Genomic DNA, 27,447 nt, shown 5'->3' on the forward strand with positions numbered 1-27,447 from the left:
CGCCACTCTATCACAAGGATGATGTCATCAGTGATGTCATGAGTGATGCCACTGACCAAGTCATGGGTGATGTAACATGTGACGTCATAAGCAGTGGATTGCGGGCGTGCGAGTTATAGTTATCTGAACTAACTATAACGGGGGAATTTCATTGTTTTTTTACGAGTGAAATGTCCACCTAACTATAACATGTGTGAAACCTATGGTTTTTTAAGTGAATATATATATGCATTAAGTCAATGTCCATCTAATTTATGATTATGACCTGAATGCCTTGAACGAATTTATATTATTTATATTATTTTTCTGGATATGTCCTGCAATCATTCATATCGGATTTGTCTGTGTAAAGCTTTGCAGGTTTTGAAGCAACAGCCGGAACAAGTGTGTTTTCTATGTCCATAGGAAATTACGTAACTGGGTACTCTGCACCTTTAAATTGTCACGTTCAGTGTAGTGTAGTCATGTGATCAAGACCGCTTTGACGGTCGAAACGCGTCTGGACTTAACCAAACTATGTTTGTTTGAAATAAACTGAGCACTATTTTGCACCAGCGAAAACTTGTCCGTGTCTTTGGTGGTACCGGCCGGTACTACGGAAGGTGGATTGGATGTGTAAGAGGAATCGACGTCTCCTCCATAACACGGACCCTTCACTTCAAGCAGGCTGACCGGAAAGGAGTCGAGTTGGAGTGGTGCTCATCTACGAGCAATTTACATGTTGGCCCCCTGCATATGACATCGAGATACTAACAGCGAGGCAAGGAGGTGGCAAATTCTCAAGTCGGAGGACCTGGTTTTTCGCCGACCGGCACGCAGTAAGTTTAGTAATGTGTCATACAGCAGGTGTGAGGTGCTGGTTGACTGCCTACATCAATTAATAGGCAGTGCTCGTGACAGACTTTCTGATAATTATTCAAACATCTGTAAATATGTCTAATGATACCATCAGAGAACATGAGACGGCAGCAGAGGAGTTGTTTTTAAACTTACCCGTAATGAAACAGAGTGGTAAAACAAACACTAAAGAAGTTTCCGAAAACGTGGATGTTAAAAGCTTGTTAAAGTCTTTGGAAAAGCATAGCTGCAGCGAAATGACGAAATGGTGGGAGATTACTTCGTTAGAGAAATATCACGAAGTAGGTCGAATACCAAGAGGTCTAAGAATATTGCTGGCGCCAAGTTTTGATAGCCCAAACCCTATGCTTCTTAAAGAGTGGGCAGAGAGTAATTTTGAAGCATCCATGCGTTTAGTGTGTCTGCTGATAAAATATGCTAAAGTGGACAGAGCACTAAACATGGAAGAAATAGCACTTATCCAAACAGAACTCAATAAACCAGAATACCTTGCGAGCAAAGATTTCATTGACAAAAATATAAATGAAATGAAGGATCGCATTAAGAAACAGGAACTGGTAATTAAGACAAGGAAGGCATATAAATTTGCCCGAGATAAAGGCGATTACGAACAGGGGCAGGTGTTCACGTTTGCCCGCAAATTTGATAAACTACGTAAAAACCAGATTCAGCAGCAGAAAAGCACAACAGCAACTATGGTTTCTCGTAGCAATGAGCCTGCAATTGAGGAAGATAGCGTTTCCAATATATCGACGGATACGAGTGCTATGACTAGCGCAACCACCAGCGAAGTGGATTCTGACAACCCAAGCTCAGGAAATGAAGCGGGGGATTTAGGGCTTTTAACTTTGGCAGAAGAATTAGATTATGTTCGCATGCAACGCAAACAAATGCTGCGACCCCGACAACAACAAACACAACCCGCCAAAAACGAAATGCTAGAAGGCGGCAAAGAAGGAAATGTAAAAGGGCGAAATCAACAGCGGCAACAATGGAGACAATACAGAAAGTAACAGATAAAACCATTGTTAACCTTACAGACGTTGAACTAAATGCAGCAGAACAGCAAATACTATCACTAGGCCTGTCGTTTTGCCCAGAAAGTAACTTCAATTATGTGCACACAGGGGGAGGAGCCTAGCGCGCAACCAAGATGGCCGCGTAGGGGCGAGGCTCCCGAGGACCTCCGCGACCTCCTATGACTATCCTGAACATATCCTGTCCCGGATGAGGGGACTGTGTTGGTGAGTCCGAGCTGAGGTAGCGCCCGTTTTACGCTTCCAAATCGGACCTCGGACACCGACTTTAGCACCGAATGAGGTTTGCGGCCTTCTACTAGCCGAACCCCGGATTTGCGTTGTGGGGCGATCCAGTGACGAAGTGAATAACAGCGGCGGACAGGGCTTGGTGGCTCGCGTAACCCGCACTTTCACTTTCGCTTTCGCACCCTCCTTGCTGTCTATGCGAGGTTGGGTCGCGGGGCTTTGTGTGTTGGTGTGGCCTCGCTGGGGGACCCTGCCTGCCCGCCGGCTGTGATCCGCCCCGCAGATCTGGGGTGGCACCCCCCGGAGCCCGTGGACCGGCTTGCCCGCCCTTCACGACGTGGCTGGTGCGATCGGGAGACTGGGACCATGGCCACGAAACAAGATGGCGATCGGGCAAAGGTAAAATCGACCCGGCGTGGCGCAGCCCATCAGTCCAACAGCATGGATCGCTATACCCTCCAGAAGGGATCTCCTGAGGTGCCACGCAGGTCCCCTGAGGGCCCTACTGATGCCCCCGATCTGCCCACGGATCTGACTCTGCGGGATGTCATGGGCGCCATCGCCGAGATGAAGGCCTCTGTGGGCCAGCGTTTTGACACACTGGCGCAGAAGATCGACTCGGTCCTCGTAGATGTTGGCCTGATAAGGGCCGATCTCTCCAAGACCAACGACCGAGTCGATTCTTTGGCCGACACCGCATCGGGCCTTACGACAGATGTGGCGGCCCTTCAAACGGAGGTGCGCCGGCTTGCTCGGGCGAGTGCGCTGATGGATCGTCGCCTGGAGGACTCCGAGAGTCGGGCCCGGAGGAACAACATCCGTATCATCGGGGTACCTGAGGGACGTGAGGAAGCGGCGGCGGACCTTTTCGTGGAAGACCTGATTGTTACCCATCTCCAGCCACGGGGGCTGAGTAAATTCTTTGCTGTGGAGAGGGCCCACAGGGTTCCCGGGGGAAGGCCTAAGGTCGGAGCCGCTCCGAGACCTCTCATTGCCCGGATTTTTAATTTTCGGGACAGAGACGCCATCCTGCAATCCTCCAGACTACAGGGACCGATTAGACTTGACAATATGGACATTAATTTCTATCCTGATTTCACCCCTGCGGTCCAGAAGCAGAGACTGAGCTTCCTTGGTGTCAAGCGCCGTCTTCGGGACCTAAATCTCAAATACGCCATGCTGTTCCCAGCTAAGCTGCGAGTGGAGGTGGAAGGTCGCACACACTTTTTTGATCGTCCCGAAGCGGCCGGGGACTGGCTGGATACTCTGTCTGGGGATCGGGATTGGGGTGGCGGGGGGGGAGCGGCCGGGGGAGAGGGCTCGCCGGATCAAGACTGAGGGACTAATATTAGGCCTCGCTCGGGACAAAAATGATGCCACTTTTGACTATACGTCGGATTGCTTAAGTTCCCCTCCTATGGAGGTTGTGTGGGGTCTCTTGGGGGTTCTCCCTCCTCCTCTGGGGGTCTAGTTAGTTTAACTATCTATGGGGCGACAGGCACACTGCACGTTGGGGGGGCTGTCTGGGCTCATGCAGGGGTGCAGGGAGGGGGGAGTTTTGTTGGGGTGGGTGGGCAGGGATGGGGTGTTGTTCGTTATTATCACAAGGCAACCCTTTTTTTGTGTTGGTTCTACTGTGCTCTCGGGGGGACGAATGATGGTTTCTGTGTATGATGGGGGGTAGGGAATTAACTTTGTTGTCTTGGAACGTCAATGGACTGGGGGACAGGATCAAACGAGGTGTGGTCCTACAGTATCTGAAGCGACTCTCGCCCGATGTGGTCTTCCTGCAGGAGACACACCTTATTGGCAATTCCTTCTGCGCCATGAATCGGCGTGGCTACCGCCTCGTGGCCCACTCGGGCTTCACGTCAGGCTCGAGGGGTGTGGGTATCATGGTAAAGAACTCGCTCCCGTTAGAAATTGATGAGGTGCTCCACGATGACAGGGGACGTTACACTGTCTTGGTGGGGAGAATGGAGGGCAAAGTGGTTGTCTTTGTGTCAGTGTACGTCCCACCGGGGTTGCAGTCGACCACCTTTGCAGATCTGGGGCGCCTCCTACTTGGCCTTCCGGGGGGGCTTCTGGTGGTGGGGGGGGATTTCAACGCGGTGGTTTCTGGGACTGTGGATCGTCACCCCCCTAGGGACCTCCCCCGGGCACAGGCGTGGCTATCCGGCCTCTTGGATACACTGGGATTGGTGGACTGCTGGCGCTTAAAACATCCCACGCAGCTGCAATACACTTTCCACTCGGGGGCCCATGGTAGTCTCTCACGGCTTGATTATGTCCTTGTCCCGGCAGCCCATGTCGGGAGGGTGGGGTAGGTGCGCCATTTGGCACGGGGTATCTCGGACCACTCCCCGCTATTGTTGCATTTTGATGTCTTTCCGAGGGCTGAGAGCCGGGTGGTCCCAATCAATTCCTGGTACCTGCGCGACCCCACCATTCGCGCTGACTTGATTAAATCCCTCCAGCGCTATTTTGAGGAGAATGTGGGGTCAGTGCCTTCAGCTATCTCCCTGTGGGAGGCCTTCAAAACAGTACTTAGAGGGGAGGCCCTATCCCTTATTTCCCACGCCCGGAGGCGCGAGCGGGAGGAGGTGACCCGGGTGGAGGCTGAAATAGCTGAGCTGGAGGGTAATCTAGAAGATGGGGTGACGGATGCTGCACTACATGTCCTCCAGCTCAAACAGGCGGCTTATAGGGCCCTCGTTACGGAGGCGGCCAGGGGCCTTAGTAGAGAGCAACAGGGGCGACTGTATGATGTGGGTGATAAGGCTGGTAAACTGATAGCGTGGTTGGATAAAAAGGAGAGAGCGAATCGTGTGGTCCCGCTGATTGAAAAAACGAATGGTGTGTGTGTAACTGAGCCAGAAGAAATTGTCTCCTGTTTCGCGGAGTATTTCCGCGAGGTGTATTCCCCGGTCTCTTCTTGCTCGGAAGAGGATTCCCGTGCCCTGCTCAGGGATATCGCGCTGCCTTCCCTGTCCGGGGAGGACAGGGTGTCGCTGGACGCCGCTCCCACCTCCGACGAAATCGCCCTCACCATACGCTCGGTCGCTTCTGGCAAGGCCATGGGCCCGAACGGTATCCCTATTGAGCTGTATAAGCTGCGACCGGATACATTGGCGCCTCACCTCCGCGCAATGTTCCTCGCGGCCCACTCGCTGGGCTCCCTCCCGCTTGACCAGCGTCTGGCTACAATCGTGGTGATCCACAAGGAAGGGAGACCTCGGGATCGGGTTACTTCTTATCGGCCTATCTCACTACTGAATGCGGAGCCCAAAATTCTCGCTAAGGTACTCGCCAATCGGCTGGTCGGTGTGGTGGGAGATCTGGTTCATCAGGACCAGTCTGGCTTTATTCCCCATCGCAATACAGCCCTTAATCTGCGGTGTTTGCATGGGGTGCTTGCGCGCGTCCCATTTATACGGGAACCGGCCATTTTGGCGTCCTTAGACGCCACCATGGCGTTTGACACGCTTGAGTGGCCATACATCTGGGCGATGCTTGCGAAGTTCGGATTTGGCCCAGGATTCATCAGTTGGGTCAAATTGTTGTATGCGGGCCCATTGGCGCAGGTGGTCGTGAACGGAAGAGTATCGGCCCCGTTTGAGCTGGGCCGGGGCACGCGACAGGGCTGTCCCTTGTCGCCGCTTCTTTTTGCGCTTGCCTTGGAGCCCCTGGCGGAGTGGCTGCGGTGGGAGCCTTCCATCCGTGGTCTCCGTTGGACCCCCGAGTATGAGGACCGCGTATCTCTATACGCTGATGACATCCTTCTGTACCTAGCCTCCCCACGTAAATCACTTATAGTGCTAGTTGATGTTTTACACTCGTTTGGTCGTAACTCCGGTCTCGTCATCAACTGGGCTAAATCGTGTGTGTATGTTCTCTCTGGGGAGGCTCCTATTCTCCCGCGGGGCTGTCCGATCCAGATCGCCCCGCAGGGATTTCGGTACCTGGGTGTCTTCATTACTCTGGACCCGGAGGCCCGGTATGAACGGAATCTACTTCCCCCCCTCCAGCGTCTGCGGGTAGATGTCGCACGCTGGCGGCGCCTGCCGCTTTCGCCGCTCGGCCGGGCGGCATTGTTCAAGATGATGTCTCTGCCGCGTTTTCTGTACGCTTTGCAGAACACTATGGACTTGGTCCCGGCGCGCTACTTCCGTGAGGTGGAGAGTCTGCAACGCCGCCTGTTCTGGGACCGGAGGCCGCGCATTGCTCTGGCTAAGCTGACGCTCCCATGGTTTGACGGGGGGATTGCCCTCCCGGATATTAAACGGTACTATTGGGCCTCCCAGCTCGCTGCCATTAACCATGGCCTCTACGGGCCCGCCTTAAACCCGGCATTTGAAATGGACAAGATGCTCCTGCCAGGTGGCGACTACAATCGAGCGCTCTACTCTAGCGCGCCCGACGCTCGTCTGACGGGCCCCACGCGTGTCATGGTGCAAGTCTGGCACGCGGCCAATGCAGCTATGGGGTGGAAGGACCGTTTGACCCGGGCATCACCACTATACGCGTCTGAGCGGTTAGGTTCCTTGTGGACCTCTAAGGGCTTCGAGAAGTGGGACATAATAGGTATCAGTAAAGTGGGGGATCTTTGGACGAGGGGAGGATTTAAAACGTTCGATATGCTGCAGACGGAATTTCAGTTGCAGGGCAGTGAATACTTTCGGTATTTGCAGGTCCGTCATGCGCTGGGCTCCGTCTTCTCGGACGTTGCCTCCATCCCGGAATATTCCCCCCTGGAGGATAGAATGCTGGATGGGCACGTCCCGGACAGCACGATCTCACTTATATACAAAAAGCTCATAAACGACCGCTCGGGCCTGTTGACTGCCCTTCGCGCGGCTTGGGTTGCCGACGGGCTGGAGTTGGACGACGAGGACTGGACCTCCGCGGTGGCCTCCCCGAAGGAGGTGGCCATACCGGCTCGCCTTCGCTTCGTCCAGCTCAAGATACTCCACCGGGTCTACATGACGGGGCCAAAGCTTCTGCGTATGGGCTATGCTGGAGATGGGTTGTGTAAGCGTGGGTGTGGTGCTTTGGGGACCTTTATGCATATTTTGTGGGAGTGCCCGGAGGTAGAGGGGTTCTGGCGTGGTGTACATGAGGTGCTGCGACTGGTTACGCATGTGGCGCTGTTGCCTGAAGCGAGGAGATGCCTGTTGAATGTGTGGGAACCGACTGATTACTCGGCGCCGCAGACGTGGTGGGTGACTCTGGGATATATGATAGCCAAGCGTGATATTGCGCAACTGTGGGGATCCCAGAGGCCCCCGACGGTCTCGGCCTGGAAAGAACACATGGACTGGTGCATGTTTCGCGAAAAGGTGGTGTATGTGGCGAGGGGTAAGCCTGGGACATGGGTGAAAGTATGGGGCCCCTGGAACGCCTACCGAGGGGGTATCTGTGCACCACCGCTGCTGCCTGATGCCTCGCCAGCCCCATCCCCTTAGCCGACTCATTCCCCCGCTGCCGGGCATTGGGTTCCCCCAGTCCTCGCTTTGTTCTCTTCTCCCTCCTCACACTTCTGTGTATAGTTGGGATCCCCCCTCTTGGGGAGCACGTGCTGCTATTTTTGATTGTGGGTTGCCTTGTGGGTGTGGTTTTAATTTTTGTTGTTCTTAATTTAAAATGAAACCGCATAATGGGGCCTGGATGATGTGGCTTTTGACATTGTTACCTACTGAGAAATGCTCCTCCTGTAATACCACGTGTTCCATAAATGTATGTCGTATGTTCCTACCATTGCTAGCGGCCAGCCGGAAGGTTGTGGGCCCATACTTGTATACTTTTAAGACCTGTGATAAACGGTTTCAACAAAAAAAAAAAAAATTAAAAAAAAAATTATGTGCACACAAGAGTTGATGTTTTTAAATTCATCAGGAAGATTAAACTCAAGAAATACTTCACCATCAAAAATAAACTAAGTGACGAAGCCAGCAATGGGGACAAAATTGATACGAATACAAGGAACATGCCAATGGCCGACATAATTACTAAGGGACTGGTGGTATCAGATATGCATACGATCAACACCTTAAGCGTACTCAACATGAGTCAAGAAACCGATGTCACTACACAAGATGTGGCAGATAACGAAGGGATTAACATTTCCAAACCATGCAAAAGCCCTTTTAAATCAGTATCTACCTTTATGCCGACCATGCCGCGTGACGCAATAGATGTATTCAATGAACGCATTACGGATGAACTAAAAAAGTTACAGCGTCAGACCCAAGTAAGAAACAGGATACCTGCATAGAAATCCAATGATTATTTTAAGCTGATGTCCAAATTGAAGAAGAATAACAACATTATTATCAATAAATCGGACAAAGGTGGCAATGTGGTTTTGTGGGGTAAAAAAGAATATAAAGAGGAAGCCTATCGCCATTTTGATAACACTGATTGTTATCGTAGGATTCCCAAAGCTCTGATTTCTGCAACACACAAGCAATATAAAGATGAGTTATATGCATGGTGTAAAGAGGGTATGTTGACCAATGAAGAACTGAAATTCCTATATAAAGAATATCCGGTACTACCAAGCATTTACTTTATCCCTAAAGTGCATAAGGGAACTGTGCCTATTCCAGGACGTCCCATAGTGTCAGCAATTAACAGCATGTTTGAAAATACTTCCAAATATCTTGACTTTTTTCTTCAGGGTTTAGTAGCTGAACTACCGAGCTACATAAGAGATACTACGGACTTTCTACATAAACTTAACCACCTTATTCTACCTTCCGATGCTATTCTATTGACTATGGACATTACAGCGCTATAGACTAGTATAGCCCACAATGATGGTCTTAGGGCTGTGGAGTATTTCTTGGGGGAAAGGAGTATTGAATTTTACAAACACAATGTGATGCTTTTAAATATGATCCGTATTTGCTTATGTAACAATATGTTTAAATTTAATAATGAGACGTTCCAACAGCTGAGGGGCGTGGCTATGGGGGCATGCTTCTCTCCCAGCTATGCATGTTTGCATGTTGGCTGGTGGGAGAGGCATGTCCTCATGGCCCGCCATGCTGAACAGTGGTCTACCAATATTATATCATGGTGGCGGTATATTGACGATATTTTCGTCATTTGGAAAGGAACAGAACAAGAGGCATTAGGTTTCGTCAACAACATCAATGATAATGATTTGAATTTAGAGTTTACTGCCGAAGTGAGTGCTAGTAGTGTAAACTTCCTGGATGTAACGGTAAATTTGAAAGAAGGGAATCTAGAGACTAGTCTATTTCGCAAAAGTACTTCAGGCAATACAGTGTTGCACGCAGAGAGCTTCCATCCGCAACACACTATAATTAGCATACCGTATGGAGAATTTTTGCGTATCCATAGAGCGTGCAGCACTACAGCAGCGCGTGATAAACATCAGATGGATGCTAAAAATAGACTATTGGCGCGAGGATATGAGGAAAAGAAATTGAATATCGCAATGAAAAAGGCGAACCTCAAAAATAGAAATGACTTATTGGTAGCTAATAACACAATAAATCAAGAAATGTTAACCTCCACCAATAGTATCCATGGTAATGACACAACGAAGAATGAAATAAGACTAATCACTACCTATAGTAGACAGGCCAAAAAAATCAAGAGCATTATTTGTAGGGAGTGGCCCATTGTTTTAACGGATCCGACTCTTAAAGCAGTGCTTCCCATGAATCCAACTATTACATATAGAAGAGCATTTTCAATGAGGGATGAACTAGTATCTAGTAGTCCGGAAATTTCAGCTAGTAGTAATTGGTTAAACCCTTCAAAAGGGTTTTTTAAATGCTCTTCTTGCAGAGCATGTAAGTTTGGAGTTAATACCAACCAATATACCACACCTTTCAGTGATATACCTAGAGGCCTGAAAGGACACTATACATGTCGCACTGATCATGTGGTATATGTATTACAATGCACATGCAAACTGAAATATGTAGGGAGCACCAAGCTGCAAGCATATACTCGAATTTTACAGCATTTAAGAGCTATAGTTAATTCCGATCCAACTTACCCGGTAGCGAGGCATTTTAAAGCTTGTTATAATAATAATCTCAGCTGTTTGAGATATTTTATCATTGACTCAGTACCAAAACCTAAAAGAGGGGGCAACCGGGAAAAAGCTTTGAGACAGTTGGAATGTAAATATATAGTAGAGTTGGACACACGTATTCCAGGTGGTTTGAACAATGGGGAAGATTTACACCACTTCTTATAAATAGAGTGGCTATTTACAGCAAGTATGCAATACAGGCGTGTGTACCATCTGATGTTAATATCTTACAGGGATGAAAAGCTAAATCAATGTTTTTTTTATTTGCACGTGCAGAAGATAGCGGTGCATATTGGGATCACACATTTCGCATTCCTTTGTTTGGTTATTTTTGAGCACATATAAGGTCCATTTTAACTGTTTGAAACTATCTCGTGATCAAGGCGATTTGATTGCCGTAATGAGTTGAGGGGTTTTTGTCAAATAAAAATTACTTTTTGCTCTGATAATTATTTACTGGAGCATGCGTACCTTCTGCTTCAATTCAGGGGAGCATTTTTGCACACACACACACTCACTCCTCACTGCAAGGCAGTTTAACCACCCAGTGAACTGGTGCTGGGTTTTACAGGTATGTATCTATTATTTTTCAAAGAGATTTACCTGTACTCTGAGGTAATTCTGTAAAATGTTTCTTTATTGGTGATGTGTTTCGTGCTCTTGCCTCTCTCTCTTTATTTATTTATTTATTTTTATTTATGAATTTATATCACGCTAGAATCGACTCTTTGAACAAGAGTATCTCTGCGCACAGAAAAAAGAGGAGAAAGGAAGAAAAATTTAGCAGTTACAGGAGACGGAAGGCACAATTCAGCACAATACAGCGTACAAGCTGAAAAACGGTTGATGAATTTACTATTCCACACCGAGCTGAAAAATGGCAAAACACTTTTATTATGCCAGACACAGCACCACATCTATGGATTACTAAAATACCACCCAAGCCAACCTGGAATGAATCAAAGCAAGCAGCTCTTGACACATGTTTTGCTTTCATTAGAATGTAACGGAGAAGCGTAACTGTGTCTAGACACGAGGAAGCACCCTGAATAAGTACAAACAATGCCCAATCAGGCGTTGAGTGTTGCATAAATTATACAAAAAGGAAGTAGAGAACCCAGGGTAGCTCCCATGTTTTTGGTGGAGAGCAGCTGCTTAATATAGAGCACTCTACAACGCCAGCAGTACTTTCAATCTGCTATGTGAGATCATAATGTGTGCAATGGTTAGACTGTGTCTTATTCAATACCTAACTATAACATCACTTTAACCATTGTTTTTTTCAGTGAAAAACAGAAAAAAGTATATTTTTTTAATTATCACTTTTTTCAACTATTAAATGACTATTTTTTTATTTTAAAAATTACATTTTATTAATTAATCTTTAATATATACATATATTGTAGCTAAACATAAGATATGATATAATATAATATATTATATAATATAATATAATATCATTGGATATGATATGATATTATATAATATAAATATTTAGATACATTTAAGCATTCATTTATTGACTTATCTTCAAGATAAAGCACTCCTGAAGTATAGGAAGGTTCTTCAAGGAAAGGTTGCTATGCAATGTAATGACTCCCAATGTAAAACCGGCAATGAAATACCTTCCAATGCAAGGCTGCTGAAATAATGGTAATTTACTGGTATGTGATGTAGTTATGGTGTGATATGTACTGTAAGACTAATGTCAAGTCAACAAGGCACCTAAATGCCTTTGTATCAAGGTAGTTTAGGAGGTAAATCACAGGTTCTAATTCTGACATTTAACATAAGTAACTGGGAGAAGTAAAATGATCTTTGTCATGAAGGTAAAAAAAAACACATTGTGGGAGGATGTTCTATCACTGATTCCAGGGAAATGGATATTTGTTATTTATTAATTCAGAATGCATAGTCATAGCATTTCTGTAAAATGTTATGTAATTGAAGGAAGCTTCAAAACTATTTGTAACTTTCAAAGGAAGAAGCAGAGGCAACACTTGTGATAAAATATTCCAAATTGGGTGCAGGTTCTGCCTATTCATTGAAGAACATGAAGCAGCAAACCTTCTTCTCAATTTCAAGTCAAGCAAAAGTTCTCAACATGTCTGATGGAAGGACAAGCTCTTTTGTTGGGAGAAGTGGACAATCATATATGGTGGTGAAACAACCATAGTCAACAATAGATATTCCTGCCCCTCTATCTTGTATATGTATGCTTCTGAAAGTCAATGACACCTTAAGGTGAATTAAAATAGACTTGAGTAGGCTACAACTGTAGGCAGTTACACGGAATACATAATTTATAATTCTATTAAATAAAGTGTAGCAACTGGGTGCTGAAGGGTAGAGAAGCCAACCCAATATGGAACTGGGAGTTTTCAAAACTGTTGAAACTTTCACACACACTCCAGTCTCTTTTGAGTAAAACAAGAAGTCCTGAAAAGATTCACTTCCTGCTAGGCTTCATTTCTTCCAAACCTCACATCGGTACAATAAATCCAAGCAGTTGTTAGCAACCATCCAGCGCAAATCTGCACATCAAGCAGTTGCCACATTTGAAGAAACCATTTTTTGGCATTTGCAGCCAATTTGTATCAGATTATTTCATGAGGTACTTAGAACTGACAATGTTTCAGATTGTTTTACCTCTGTGATATGTGACATTTGGTTGTGGGATGACCCACTCAGAGATCATTGTGTCATGTGTCAGTGACATCCAATATCTGTTTAAGACATGATTGAACATCTTCATTCTGGCCCTTTAAGATATTATTAGTCTAGTGACTTGTTTCTTAATGCTAGATGTATTTCTACTACATGTGGTGCTTCTGTCCACCTTAACAATTCTAGAAATAGCCAACTCAATATTGTGTCATAACCCCTACATTCAAATTGTATTTTTATTAAGCCTGGCTGGAGTTCGCAGAGTTCCACTAAGTGGAACTTTGTGAAGGGATCAAAAAACTCGCTGTGCTATGTGGAATTCCATTTGGTAATGACTGTTCGCATTGATTTTCAGCGCCGGGTGTTTGTCCTGCGCTGGAAAATCAATGTAAACGGCATCTTGTGCAGCACAAGAGGGTGCTACTTCTTTTCTGCCGCTCGAGTAGATTTTCTACCCGAGCGTCAACTTTCTCAATGCAAACAGAATGTTTCTCAACGCGAGCAGACGCAACCACCCACAACTTCCCGCATTGAGAAATACGACTGTCCGCGTTGAGAAATCTTGCTGGGAGGTGGAGTTTTCTTGCTCGCAATCTCCAACTTGGAGTTGGGGATTGCGAGTGAGCAAAAATCTTACCCGGAGGCTGACTTTCCTCACTTGGGCTCGCCATCTTGATGTTGGGGAGCACGAGTGAGGAAAAAATCTCAGCGTGCTCCAAGTGCAGAGCGGAATTCACCACCCAGGCTTAATTTTTATCAGAAATATTACTGACAAACTCATCAACCTCACTACAACTCCTCCAAGCCCTCGTCATTTCCATGTAAGAAGTGGCATTGATCTTTAATTGCAGATGCGAGCTGGTAGCATCAAAAAGAGTGTTACAAATTGTATTTTTGAGATGCATTCTGCTGCTAATTTTACGAAGTTTACAGTACAGTTCTACATCCAGAAAAGTAATTCTTTCTCTAACATAACTAAAAGTAAAATGTGTTTATTCTAGTTGAAGAATAAGTGAAATTGCTCCAGTTCTGGGAAAGTGCCTGTCCATATCATCAAAATGTCATCAATGAGTCTCCACAATAGTAAATGTTATCATTCCAAATGGAGCCATGGACTCCAGACATGCACACCCACCCCATAAAGATTTTAGCATAAGAAAATGCAAATCGGGAGCCCACCACAGTCATCTGGTTTCTTCATATAAAAAACTTTTATTCTCCAAGAGAATCTTAGTCATGCTCAGTAGCATTTGTGTATATTTGTAAAAATTGGTTTTCTGCCCATTTAAATAGTGTTGCGAGAAGCGTAGTCCACTTTCATGTGTTATATTATTACAGAGGAATACTACATTGAAATTTGCAAATATATTATAATCCAAACAATAGCGAGGTCTGGGTAAAGACATGTTGGATATTCCTGGAGAAGGACATCAAATTGGTTTTCTCTGTTGCTGAATAAATGCCTGATAAAATCAGTCTCCCAAAAAGGAATGGGGCGTCCCTATGTACCTTTGGTAATGTCCATATACATGGAAAGATGAGTTTGTTAATCTTGAGATATATGTATTCATCTTTGTTAAGTAGATCTTTCTCAAACCGGTCCTTCAATTTACCATTGATTCTTTGCTGATTCTGTAAGTGGGGTTGTTGTCAACTCTATGGTAGCAGGTAGAATATTGTGATTGGGTAGACAGTTCTTTATCAAAGTCAACTTTATTCATTATCACTATGTTGTCTTCTTTGTCAGCCTCCTGTAGAATTATAGTAGTGTCGCTTTGTGAATCATGAAGTACAATTCTCTCTGATTTGTTAAAGTTGCCTGTCTTTTTATAACCCGGTTTCATGTGCATTTGGTCTTCCCATTTCCTCAGAGCCAGTAGTAAGAGCTTGCAGGAGCATATCCAAAGTATTGCCTACAGTTAGTTGTGTGGTGAATTTGGGTTTTAACTTAAATTTCTGTCTATACTGATATCACTGACAATATCCAAATTTGTGAGAAGTTTGATCATAGTAAGAGGGTCCCTATTCTCTTCTGTGATAGAAAGTAGTTTCAGAGTGTCCTAATCTATTGTGTAGTCATCGAGAATATCCTGATGTACGATTTGGTCTTTGTGAGAAATACTTGCTCAGTCTGAGCTTCCAAATACATTTATATTTAGCCACTTTGATTTTTTTAACATCACAAATCACTGTAGGGAAGAATCCTAAACCATACATTTCAATGACTTATCAGAAAAGTTAAAAATTTTAATGTCTTGATGGTTCATATGTTTACACATTACACCAACATTTTATATTCCTCGTAACTCATTTGCACTTTATTTATTTGTTTCTGTCAAAGATCTTGTTTGTATGATGTTTCTTTCTATACCTAATTCCTCCTTTTCCTTTTCACCTACATGGTATATGGTGTCAACAATTTCAGTATAATGCATATAAGAAATATTGGATTAATATGTACATACCATGTCACACTAAATACATGATTTATGTGATGACTTGTAACTGTTCCAAGATTTGCATAGGGAGTATTGTTAGACCACTTAGAGAACAATGCATGCAACATATAAGGGCAGTCAGATAAGGTAACTTCCATTATCCTCTCACTTTATATTTTAAAGAGTGTCGAAATGAAACTTTGGATATCAGTGTAAGGTTTCCTGGCATGCAACATATCAGTCTTGATCCAAGACGTGGAGACAGAGGATCAAGATTCTGCAGGAGTGAAACTACATAGACTTTAGGACTTAGGGTGGTACAGAATGGAATTAACATTAATCACAAATACTAGTGTTTTCTGGGTGACTGATTTTGAATAATATCTGATATCCTCTTGCTTCAAGCACATGAACATTAACATCATGTCTGCTGTGGCATAGAAATGATGCAGAATGTGGAAATGTTAGCAGTATGTCAAACTTCTTAGACATGTCCATATATATTAAGTTTCTGTCTCTTTCATTTTCTTCCTACTTACTATCTGTTATATAGCTATGTCTTAGGTTAATTACCAATGAAGCGAGCCTTCATCTTGCAACACACATATTTTCTTGGACGTTCCTTGCCTTAATATTTAAAAATAAAATCATGTGCATAGTAGTACATTGGTACTATTTAAAATTAAATGCATCCCATGGCACATTGGACGATGCGGAGTAGCTAGCTTATCTCTGACTTATTCACGATCAGCTTGCGCTCTGTCTCCATAGAGTCTGCGATTAAATTATCATTCCCTCGGTACACTACTCACATGGCACATTGGTGTCTCTCGTGGCAGCTGCATACTAGAATTTTCCAGTGAATTTTGACAATGAAACAGATGCCGCTTAGCGCATACAGCATGACAGCCTTCTTGCTCTAGACTATCAATATTTCCCTATTGAAACACATTGATATGCTAGTCACTTACTTATCGATAGGGCACTGGCTAATGCATGTATTTACTCAAGAACGTTTGCTTGTCCCAAATTGGATTCTCTAGATTATATCTGTAAAAATAACATTATAATCTTACCCTGAAATCTTGACTCAAACTAGCCATCGGGCTCATGGTGACATCATGACTCAATCACAAGGAGATGATGAGTGGAGCGCTGAAACTTTTCAGACACTCACCCCCAGTCACAGATCTGGGTTTAATCCATCATCATTCTGTAGCTCACTTCGCCACCCCATCATGACTCCTCTGAGGTGACTTTTTACTTCTTCTTAATTGCCACACAGGACCAATAATTTCACTATTCCCATGCATAGTGTTAGACGGATCCTTTTCTGTTACACTTCCAACATGGCACTTTCACAATTCCAGCATCTTTTGTCCCTTGTCGGTTTCACCTATAAAACTATTTCCAAAATGGCAGCCATTCAGCATGTTGAGACCACGAGGTCCAGAAGACTTCTGGCTTTCTGGGGGGATACCACTACTCTTGGGTAAGCTCCTCTATTTTCTGATATAGTTTGGCTTTACTTTTAATCTTCATTCCTTCTCTAAACTGGGTTTATCAAGGTTTATCAAGTGCATTGAGTTCGTTAATTTTACTGTGGGACCAGTTATACGACTGTTCATTATATCCTTCTCCTAAGGTGCATATGTTACACTGACTCTCTGTAAGTACAGCCTTCCTTTGCACCCTGTAGTTTTTAGTATGTACTGCTCACCTTTAGTCTGAATTGGACTTACATTTATTCAAACTATGAATTTTGTTTAAAAAAAAACCTTTATGCTATTGGAGAGTCATGTCAGTGCACTTAGTCCCATCTGCCTACTTACTGTCATTCTCACACTAGATTTCGCTTTCAACTTATTTTACTTGGGCACTTTGCTTCATTACTCGACACCTTGACTTACCTCATGTTTCCAAACCAGGGTTATTCATGTAGTTTCACATGGGGCTGTGCATCCAATGATTTTCCATCTGGATACTCCACACCACTGATTGTATTGTATTGTATTGTATTGTATAAGGTCTTATATAGCGCTCTATCACCCTACGGGTATCCTGGCGCTTTGACAAAACAGTTGATGAAATTAAGCTTAGAGGAATAGGCAACGGTGGAGGCAATCAGGCTACTGGAAAGAGCCAGGTCTTGAGACTCTTTCTAAATTCCGTTAAGGAGTCAAGCTGTCTGATCCTCTGAGGGAGCTCGTTCCACAGCCGAGCACCTGCCACACTAAATGCCCTCCCCCCCAACCTGACACGTTTGAATCTGGGTTGCGACAGCAAATTGGCGTTGGAAGAACGCAGCTGTCTCGGGGGGAGATAGCGTGAGAATCTCTCCTGCAGGGGAATCGGGCCTCTCCCATGTGCTGCTTTGTGGATCAGGCAGAGAGATTTAAAAAGGATCCTTTCTCTGACTGGCAGCCAGTGGAGCTCACGCAGCGCCTGAGTGGAAGAGGTGTCGCGTCCGCGGTTTAGCGCCAGCTTTGCTGCAGCCGACTGTACTCTCTGTAATCCCAGCAGAATATACTGGGGGGCACTCAGAAACAGAGAGTTACAGTAATCCATTCTGCTGAGTACTGTGCTCCTTACAATCAGGGCATGCATATCCCCTGGCAAGAATGGAAGAATCCTGCGGAGTACTCGTAATAGTCCGAAACACACACTGGCTGTCTTGTTCGCCTGCGAGTTCAATTGCAGATTATTGTCGAACAAGACGCCAAGATTACGAATGGTATTTGCTGGGACCAGTGGATCCTCATCTGGAGCAAGCCTAAACTCCAACTGCAGACGGTGAGTCTGATTTAGCGGTGAGTAAAACAACACCTCGGTCTTATCTCCATTAAACTGCAGGGAGTTGCGCCGCAGCCAATCTGTTGTCAGGCTCATGCAGTTTTGAAATCGCTCCAGAGACACCTCCTGTTTTCCTTCCATCGAAAATACCAGTTGTGTGTCATCTGCATAGTTTACCAGCTCAACCCCAAACGCCCTGATAATTGCAAATAATGGTTGCAGGTAAATATTAAAGAGAATGGGGCTGATGCTGGAACCCTGTGGTACTCCATAGGCTACGTGGGATTTCTCAGAGGTAAACGACCCCAATGTCACCACCTGCTGTCTCCCTGTCAGATAAGAGCGAAGCAACTGTAGCGCTCGACCCTTTACACCCAAATCCTCCAGTCTTGCCAACAAGATGGGGTGACTCACCGTGTCGAATGCGGCTGACATATCCAGGAGCACTAAAACCGCAGTACTCCCAGTGTCAGCCCGCATTCGCATGTTATCCAGCATCGTGACCAGGGCCGACTCCGTCCCGTGACCAGGGCGAAAACCGAACTGGTCCCTGTCTAGTAAGTGATACTCTTCCAGAAATTCTGAAAGAGATCTACTCACGACCCTTTCCAAGATCTTGATTGGGAAGGGAAGGAGGGAGATGGGCCGAAAGTTAGCCGGATTGGTTGGGTCTAGAGAGGGCTTCTTGATAAGAGGGGACACCACAGCCTGCTTCCAGCTTTCTGGAACCGACCCTACTTCCAGCGATTGGTTGCAGATCTGACGCAACCAGGGAAAGGTGAGATGACCGTAGGTCTTCCACACTTTCTGGGGCAGAGGGTCAAGGGGTGAGCCGGAGGAGATGCCACTGACCAAGGAGTCGAAAATAGTGGCCGACATAGTGGGGAAAGAGAACAAAGAGTGTTGGTAGTCCAGGGTCCCCTTGGATGTCTTTTTATCAGGATTCTGGGTCGTCACGTCATTGTCCTTGAAGCGGTCGACAATCTTGGCCACTTTGTCCTTATAATGAGTGGCGATCTCGTCGCACAACTTTTGTGAAGCTTCGACTCTTTTCTCCAAGCAGGATGGAGCAAAGATGGTTCTAGCGATTCTGAAAAGCTCCGTAATTCTGTTTGGGGCTTGCAAGATGGATTGAGCATAGAAATTAGCCTTGCTTTCCAAGATGCACGACTTGTACCTCCTCAATGTTATCTTAAAGGTGGCCCTATCCCTATCCAGATAGCTCTTCCTCCATGTTCTTTCTGCCTTCTTACATTGTAGTCTAAGTTGCCTCAAATCTTCTGTGTACCAAGGCGCTAATATTTTATTTCTGATTTGGAGTTTTTTTATGGGGATCACTTCGTCTAATGCAACTGTGACGTACTTCTGGTAGGTATTATAATTATCCTCCACTGTGCAAGAGCTCTGAAAGCAGCTCACCGAGGGCATTGGCAGGAGAGCACCTATCCTTGCTAATTTGGACCAGTTTCTCCCTTTCCGGTACTGCACAACGGTGTTACGTTGGGCGGTGGGAAAAGCTGACCGTACTGTAAAATGCAGTAAGTAGTGGTCCGTCCATATTTGAGGGGAGATATTTAGGAGTTCCACCCTTGATTCATTTGCAAATAAAAGGTCGAGGATATGTCCTCCCTGGTGAGTCGGGGAGGTAACTAGTTGTTGTAGACCGAGAGTTTGGCAGGTGTCTATCAGATCTCTCAGCTGATTTTTTGAACTAGCATTCTCCCACCAATTAAAATCTCCCAAGATGACCATGTTGGAGTGAGATAGGGATAAGTTGGTGATGGTGTTTAAAAGGGGCTGTTGTACAGTATTATTCCCCGGAGGACGATAACACAGCAAGCCTGAGAGGAGATGACCTCTAGCTTCCTGAAGCGCGAAGCCCATCAGTTCAATTCCCTCTAGTTTGTCTACATGCAACAGAGTGAAATTGAGGTCCTCCCTAAAAGTCATCCCTACCCCTCCTCCTATGCCCTCCTCCCTAGGTATATGTATAATTTTAAAACCATCTGGACAGGCAAGACCTATCTCCACAGCTGAATCTGCTCTGATCCAGGTCTCTGTGAGAAACAGGGCATCCAGCTTCATGTCGTCGATTAAGAGCGCTATTTCAGAGTAGTGTTTTACTAACGACCTACTATTTATTAGCCCACAATTAAGGTGGCCACACATATTAGGGTGCGGGCTCCCTGCTCTCCACCCCGGGACAGTAGCAGTGTCCTGGGCGGTGTCAGCAACGGTCCCGCTGTCTGCTTTCCCACCAATCTGTAGCAGCTGTTTTCTAGAGTAAACCTGACGTACCTTATTGGGGACATGGTGTTCATCCGTTATCCGGGACTCGTCCGGGACGCGGACGGGCGCAGACGGGCTTGCATTGGCCTGTTTTTATGCCCACCTTCAGAGAGCACTGGCGCGCGCACCCCAAAATGGCGCCCAGCAAATTGGATCCAGACCAATCCAAGATGGTGCTCAGTGATGTGGTGAAGGATGAGGCCCCGCTCTAAGCAGCAGGTTAGTGAGCTTTTGTTTTATGGTGAGGGTATGCGGAATAAAAGCGGCAGTTTTTTCAAATATAACCAACATTAAAAGACCGAGATCCAGTCGGTGATAGCAGCAGCAACAAAATTAGCAGCAAAAAATAGCAGCAATAGTATTTTAGCAGCAACAGTTGATTATCAGCGAGTTTCAAGCCCAGAAGGCCAGCAAAAGCCTCCGAGGCAGTCTACTCCTTAGCGCGTAGTGTCAAGTCCTGATACCCACACTAATCTTACAATAAACATTTTCCCATTGCTGTGCATATGCTCATGTCTCTTTGATTATATTTGTTTGACATGTTCTATAATACTAACCACTGTTGCAACTTGCTATACTTTTATAGCGCGGAAGTTAATCTCTATCATTTGAATAATCAGGACTTTAAGAATTCATATTGATCACTGTGATCTTAAATATCTTACAAAAGTTATCTATTTAGAAAAGTTCCATATATTGAGATGTTTCACATTTTCTAAAGACATATTCACTGTTGGTTTTTCTATATGCCATCCCCTAGTGCAGTGGTTGACTCATTGGTACAAGGTCTACACTAATATGTTTCATGCTACACTCATGGCTTGTAATTAATTAGGAATATATATATATTTTTCTACACCTGATAAAGTCATAGGTTTTTATACGTGCAAGACGAAACACATGTTAGCTGGATGTCTCCTCTGAATGGAAATTGGAATTACTATATCGATGTGAAGTGTGGAATAAATGAAACCTACCAGAATGGGAATCTTTTTAGAAGTTTTTGCGTTACTCAAAAAGACACTGAAGTGTGAGTGCAGGTTTGGACAGCCTTACGAAGGTGAGTTGTTAGGACCAATGAGGTCACACTACTCCACCTATGGAGCATTAGTGGGGCTTTATGCCTTCATGCATTCTATTGGCTCCCACACTTGTCAGATGGCACAATTCTAATTACCACGCACATGGTTATGGATCCGAATGGATCTAAACCTGAAGGACATTTACATTTGAGTACAATTAACAAAAACTCCCATACTATTTTTAATCTGTTGATGGGAACGAGTGACCGCTCTACTGTTTATGAGAGACTGCTAAGCGATAGTTAAAGGATATCTTATGGTTAAGGGAAAAGAGACACAATAAAAGAAAGGTAGCAACATGTGACAACTGAATTAAGGAGCAGAGTGTTGGAAATGTAACTAGGGCCATCAGAGAGTTTGGCGGTAGAGTCTGGAACCAGGCCCTACTTGCAAGGAATGGCATTATGGCATATGTTACAGCAACAATGGAAATGTGGTTTAGTTTAACCTTTTAAGTATTACATGAACAGATGCATAAGGCAAAGAAGTGACACATGGGAAGAGTGAAGGCACACAGATAGGAGAAAGCTGTCACAGATGTCTTTGTTCACAAGTATACAATGCAAATTTGGGAAGAGTAGAGTGGAAAGACCTTTATGAGTTATTATATTTACCTCTCATTTCTTTCCCTTGGAATAAAAGACAAGAAAAACGTCAAAGCACAGACAATCCCATTGCCATACGTTGAAGCTACTAATGTCATACTTTCAAAGAAGTGGACCTTGGCATGGTTATTAATATATCGTGTTTACGAGCATTACATAAATGTTACGGCATTTAAGGTGATCATATTTTGTAATGTTGTATTGATAATAAACTCTATCTCTTGACATTGTCGCATTTGCAGATACCAATGAAAAATAAGGAAATGAAGCACGTTACAGGGTTCTTCAAATAAATCCACCCTGCTGGTTCATATACAGAATATTACATTCTAGAAATGGGCTGACTTTTGTTCTGGGAAGGGATGAATTGAAAGTGAAACGAATGACCCATGAGTTTTGTTGAATTTAGGCATGGGACCAACAACATTACAATAAGTCTTTATCCAATGAGCGCAGATGCAGTGGACAGAATCTCTGATCTTTTACTCTCTTGTCTTACTCTTTCTTGACTTTCATGGCACAATTTGAAATCTAGACTTTCGTTCATATTTTGAGAACTCAATGGTGGTATTAAATTGGGAGGAACAAGGTGGATTTGACAACAAGGCTAATTGTTCTTCACTATAGATACCTAAATGAAGTAGCTTTAAAAGAAGTATCAATATTGTGTTTGTTTGTATCGCATCACAAACTGAATTATAATTTTATACTTATAAGCAAACTTGTAATTTATTACTCTTCCCAATAGTGCTCATTTAATGGACTTTAGTAAAAAATGAAAAGGCTCTGGCAGGATTCATACCTTTGAGGCGGTGGCATAACATTAGCCCCACAGACCCAGCGGTGCGGGGGGGGGTGAGCTCGAGGAGACCCCTCCAGCATTGTGCATGGGCTGCAGGCAAATGATTCAGAGAGCTTCTGAATGTGTCGGGGGCCCGCCTTGTCCTTTGCAGGGGGACCCCCTCAAGTTTCATTATGCTACTGCTTTGAGGCACAAAATTGGACCCATTACTGACCATGCGATGGTGGTTCTTAGAATCTGTTTTGGCCGCCATTGACTAGCTAGTGGTGTAGGGCCGTCTACGTGGTGTGTTACCTCTGGATGGCACTGTGTCTAAGTACCGTTCCAATGTGGCAAGATTCAGAGAGCGCTGATAGGTCATACTTCATCTGATCACTTTAAGGCCATCTCTGATGTGCCCCAGCATCCTTACTCTATTCACCACACGCTGCTTCTTATAAAGTCACTGAGTGTTCACTTTAGATCACATGGATTCCTCTACCATACTATATATAAGATGCTGCACCAGAGCATGCCCATACACAAACCTCTTCAACTACCAGTACTCCTGAGCTCTCCTGGGGAAGCTGCTTCCTAAACTTAAAAGCACACAGGCTAATTGTCACTGCTAAATGAGGTCATTTGATTGCAACCACTCTGATTCTCACTGGTACTGGTTTACTTACTATTACCTCTTCAGTTCAAGGTAGAAACATGCGGAGAGGTTAAAATAGCTCTTATTCGCCTCATTACTCATGCGCCAAAACCATTATGCCTCAAAGTCCAGTTTGTTCCGCCTCAGTCTCCTGAAACGATCTGGCCTCTTTTCTGCAATGATGAGATGAATGCAACTCCATTTGTGTAGGACTTTCTGCAAGGTTCATTGGCAGACCGCAGGGCATTCAGAGCTGGTCTTTGATAATGTGTGGATATGTTTGTAATGCTCTTCTTGGGCCTATTGAGCGCTGACCCTATGTGCTGCATACACCCTCACGCGCACCAGCTAAGGTACTCTGGTGAATGTAGCATTGTATGGGGTAAAAGTAACAAACGTTCTCAAATGAAGAACCTGTAGGCCTAGCATGTTTAGGTCTGTAAATCAGAAACTCCTCTCCTGCTCAGTGTGCCATCTTGCAATATTTGACTATTATCTCTCCAGAAAGCAAATTATTGGCACCTATGACACGTCAAAACAATAGTGCAATCCTCTCCCCTCCCTAAAAAATAAATAAATAAATAAAAGGTGGCTCTAGTTTCAGGGTATTCAATGTGCTCCTCCTGAGGTGGTATTGTAGGTGTACGCCCGTTAGACTTTGCACCCAAAATGATGCTCTGTGTGCAAATCCAGAATGCGGTAAAGGCATTGATGAAGACAGAGTGTTTGGCACGAATGGTTATGTGCACATATATAAAAAGAGTATTTTCTTCCACGTCACTGATTCACCAAGGCAATGAAAGTGTGTTTTCCAAATTTCTATAGGAGGTCAATTTCCTTCTGGGTTCTTAAATTTCCATACAGCAGTAGAAGCGATAGATCCGTTCACAACGTGTCACACTGACCGGTGCTTTAATTCACAGCTAGCTTCTCTAGAACCGAAGGGCAACCTCTCATTGTCCTTACCAGACCAAATAGTGCTCGATCCTGCGTGGAGTGATTCTGAGCTTGCACTCAGGTTGTGTGTAGACTGGAAATTTATGGACCTGCACACAGTGGTCAGCAAGTCCCAAGCTGCTCCGTGTTATCCAGCTTTGCCTTCTGCCGTCAGGTTCTCCCATGGGCAAATAACCTCTTTCAATGAGTCCTTGCAGGCAACATGGCAGCTGTCCTCTTCCTCCTCTGAGTCGATGGGGTAGATTCGACACTCCACCGGAATGTCAACTTTGATCTGGAAAAAACTGTATTAAAAGAAACAGGAAATTAAGAAAATAATTTTTACAAGGTGCTTTCTTGTGTATTTGTTGTTATTGTTAACCATTGTACATGCTTCAGCAAAATGACTCTTTAACACTAAATACATAACATATGCTGACTTTTAAATGTACAGATTTGTGTTATGTAGGCCAAGACAAGCATGTGAAGTGGCCAACATTGCATGATCTGGTAAGGGGAATGTGCAGCCTCCTTCGAAAGTCATGCAGAATTTGGTTGCCCAAGGTTTCTACTGCCGTTTACTGTAGTACTCAGGGTCTGTCCTGCAGACAGCTTTCTGCCCCCCTGCGGAGATGTGCTAATGGCAAATGGGGAACACTTGGGAGAGAGGCTGCTCTATTGTTTAGGTAGACATGCTGGCACCAGGGACAAGGAAGAGGAACAGCGTCGCCCGATTGAACAAAATGAAAAATAAAGTGATAATAACTATTGGTATCATCATTTTATTCTTCCTATATACTTTAGTGGCTCTTAGGCGGGGCGGGGTGGGGCGGGGCAAGGCTGGTGGAGTAGGGAGAGGAGTAGTTTTCACTCCTGAAGTGCGCAAGACTGCTTGACCGGTCCTCTTGGGCCGGCCAAGCAGTCATGTGCACTTTGCATCTACCCCACCAGGCTGCATTACACAGCTTGGTGAGGAACAGGCAAACCTTCCCATTCCCCATCTGAGCGCTGATCCACGGCACTCAGACCAATTGCAGCATTGTGATTGGATGTGGGGAGGCTGGGAGGGTGGGTGCTTCCTGCTGCTGGCCAGGAGTCAGAGGGACACAGGATGAAGGAGTGGCGGCGGCCATTTCAGGTAAGTGTTTTTTTTTCTTTTTGTGTCCCAAAACCCCGCCACACCATCTGAGTCCAGTATCAGCCGCTACTGAAAGGGAACCAGTTACCAAACCAGTTTTCCAGGGGAGTGTAGCCCCCCTTGAAAAGCCACACTTGTGGGCGGAGCTTAGCTCGCAGTGAAGATGGCTGCTTGAGCTCGGAGCTCCGGCGAGCTACCCTACCGATCCTGCAATAATCCAGCCCCAACCACCTAAAGAACACTCCATACCTGCAGAAGTGGCGCCTCACCGGACGCGCACCCGACTGGCAGAATCCTGAGCCCGAGGCGGGCCGAAGACCGGCTGCGGGAGTTGGCGACGTCGGGAGCGGGCCAGGCCGGAGATCCCCGGCCTCGCGTTCAGGCGCGGGCGGCTGTGCGTACGTGTGCATGCTGCCGGCCGCGCAAGGAGGGGCCGCCCCGAGGCTGGAGGCCGTCACTCGCGGCACCCAGAGACAGACCCCCGAGGCCCCGGAGCGCCAGCGAGAGTGAGGTGAAGGAGAGGCTCGCTGCCGTGTTGTGTCGCGGGGACCCACATGAGAGCTTCCTGGGCTTGCCACATGGCGTCTCTACCGCGGAGGACCCGGCGATCCGGCGCCCGGCTCCAGCAGTGAGGCGGCAGCACGGTCAGACAGAGGAGCGGTGATTGCCGAGGGCGTGTTGCCTGCGGCACATTGGTGGCGCGGAACGGCCGTTTCTTATCGACAGCCACGGACTCGGCCTGTGCTGACATACTGGAACGCCACATTGACGGTGTGGCCGGAGGAGCTGTGCTGATGCGCAGGTGAGAGGTCGCACGGGGTGAGGGCCTGCAGCTGGTGCGGCGGTTGCCCGGTGGTGGTCCCTGCAGGTGGCAGAACATCGTAGCGAGAGGGGCCTAGGGGTTGTGACGTCTCCCGGCACGGGCCCCGGGTTGGAACATTTGACTACAACGGAGTGTGGTTGCTGCATGGCACGGCGCTAAATGGAGCAGCGCGGCGAGGCGTGCCGCGGTTAAGTTAAAAGCCTGGGCTTCCATGCAATCGGAGGAGGCCGCAGACGGTGGGCAAGTTGCGAAGGCGGCTGCTGTGCAGCACACACGAGCGGAGACAGCGGAGTGAAGCCCAGCTGGGCAGCGAAACGCACGGATGTGCACGCCTGGCGCGCCCTGGGGGTCCGAACCGCACTACCGTGAGGCGTTGTGACCCAAGATGGGAAAGACTGATAAATCCTAGCCCAAGCTGACCTTCGAGCAGCGGCGCCCCAGAGCCCAAGCGCCGCTGGAGGGTGCGACGGGGGGCACGTCCGCCCCCCCGGAAGTAGAGGAGGACAATCGGGGGCTATTGCTGGCGATGGAGAAAGGGTTGTAGAGTGGAATAGCTTCCCTTGGAGCCAAGATATACGCACTATCGTACAGGATGGATCGTATGGGCGAGCGGATAGACAAGCATGCGGAACGGCTGGACCAGTCTGAAAGACGACTCTCGGAGGTGGAGGGGGCGCAAACGTCCCTGGACGTGGACCAGAGGAAACTCGAACGCCAGATGCAGGTGCTACAAGACAAAACGGAGGACCTAGAGGCGCGTACACGTCGGTGCAATTTGCGCATTATAGGCCTTCCGGAGACGACTTCGACGGGTCGCATGGAGTGCTTCGTAGAAACGCTGCTGATCGAGCTGCTGGGAAAGGAGGTGTTCGTGGTGGAGAGAGCGCACAGATCCCTGGGGCCCAGGCCCCCACCGGGAGCGCCACCTCGACCAATTATTGCGAAACTGTTGAACTATAGGGACAGGGATGCTGCCCTGAGGGTGGCACGCGAAAAGAAAACCTCGAAATACGAGGGGTCGACTATATCACTCTTTCCGGACG

The 27,447-nt window shown here is 46.2% G+C and overlaps 1 protein-coding gene across 1 annotated transcript in view; it reads right to left on the minus strand.

Annotated features, from left to right (window-relative positions):
• Window positions 1-24,591: 24,591 nt before the first annotated feature.
• RGS9 (regulator of G protein signaling 9) overlaps window positions 24,592-27,447 on the minus strand; it is a 714,724-nt gene continuing 711,868 nt past the window's right edge. Inside the window, exon 19 of the mRNA XM_085617281.1 lies at window positions 24,592-24,748. Coding sequence (XP_085473407.1) covers window positions 24,592-24,748 — 157 coding nt within the window. The remainder of the gene's footprint in view (window positions 24,749-27,447) is intronic.

The sequence above is a fragment of the Triturus cristatus genome, chromosome 7 (genome assembly GCF_964204655.1).
Source record: "Triturus cristatus chromosome 7, aTriCri1.1, whole genome shotgun sequence".
NCBI classification, from domain to species: Eukaryota; Metazoa; Chordata; class Amphibia; order Caudata; family Salamandridae; genus Triturus; species Triturus cristatus.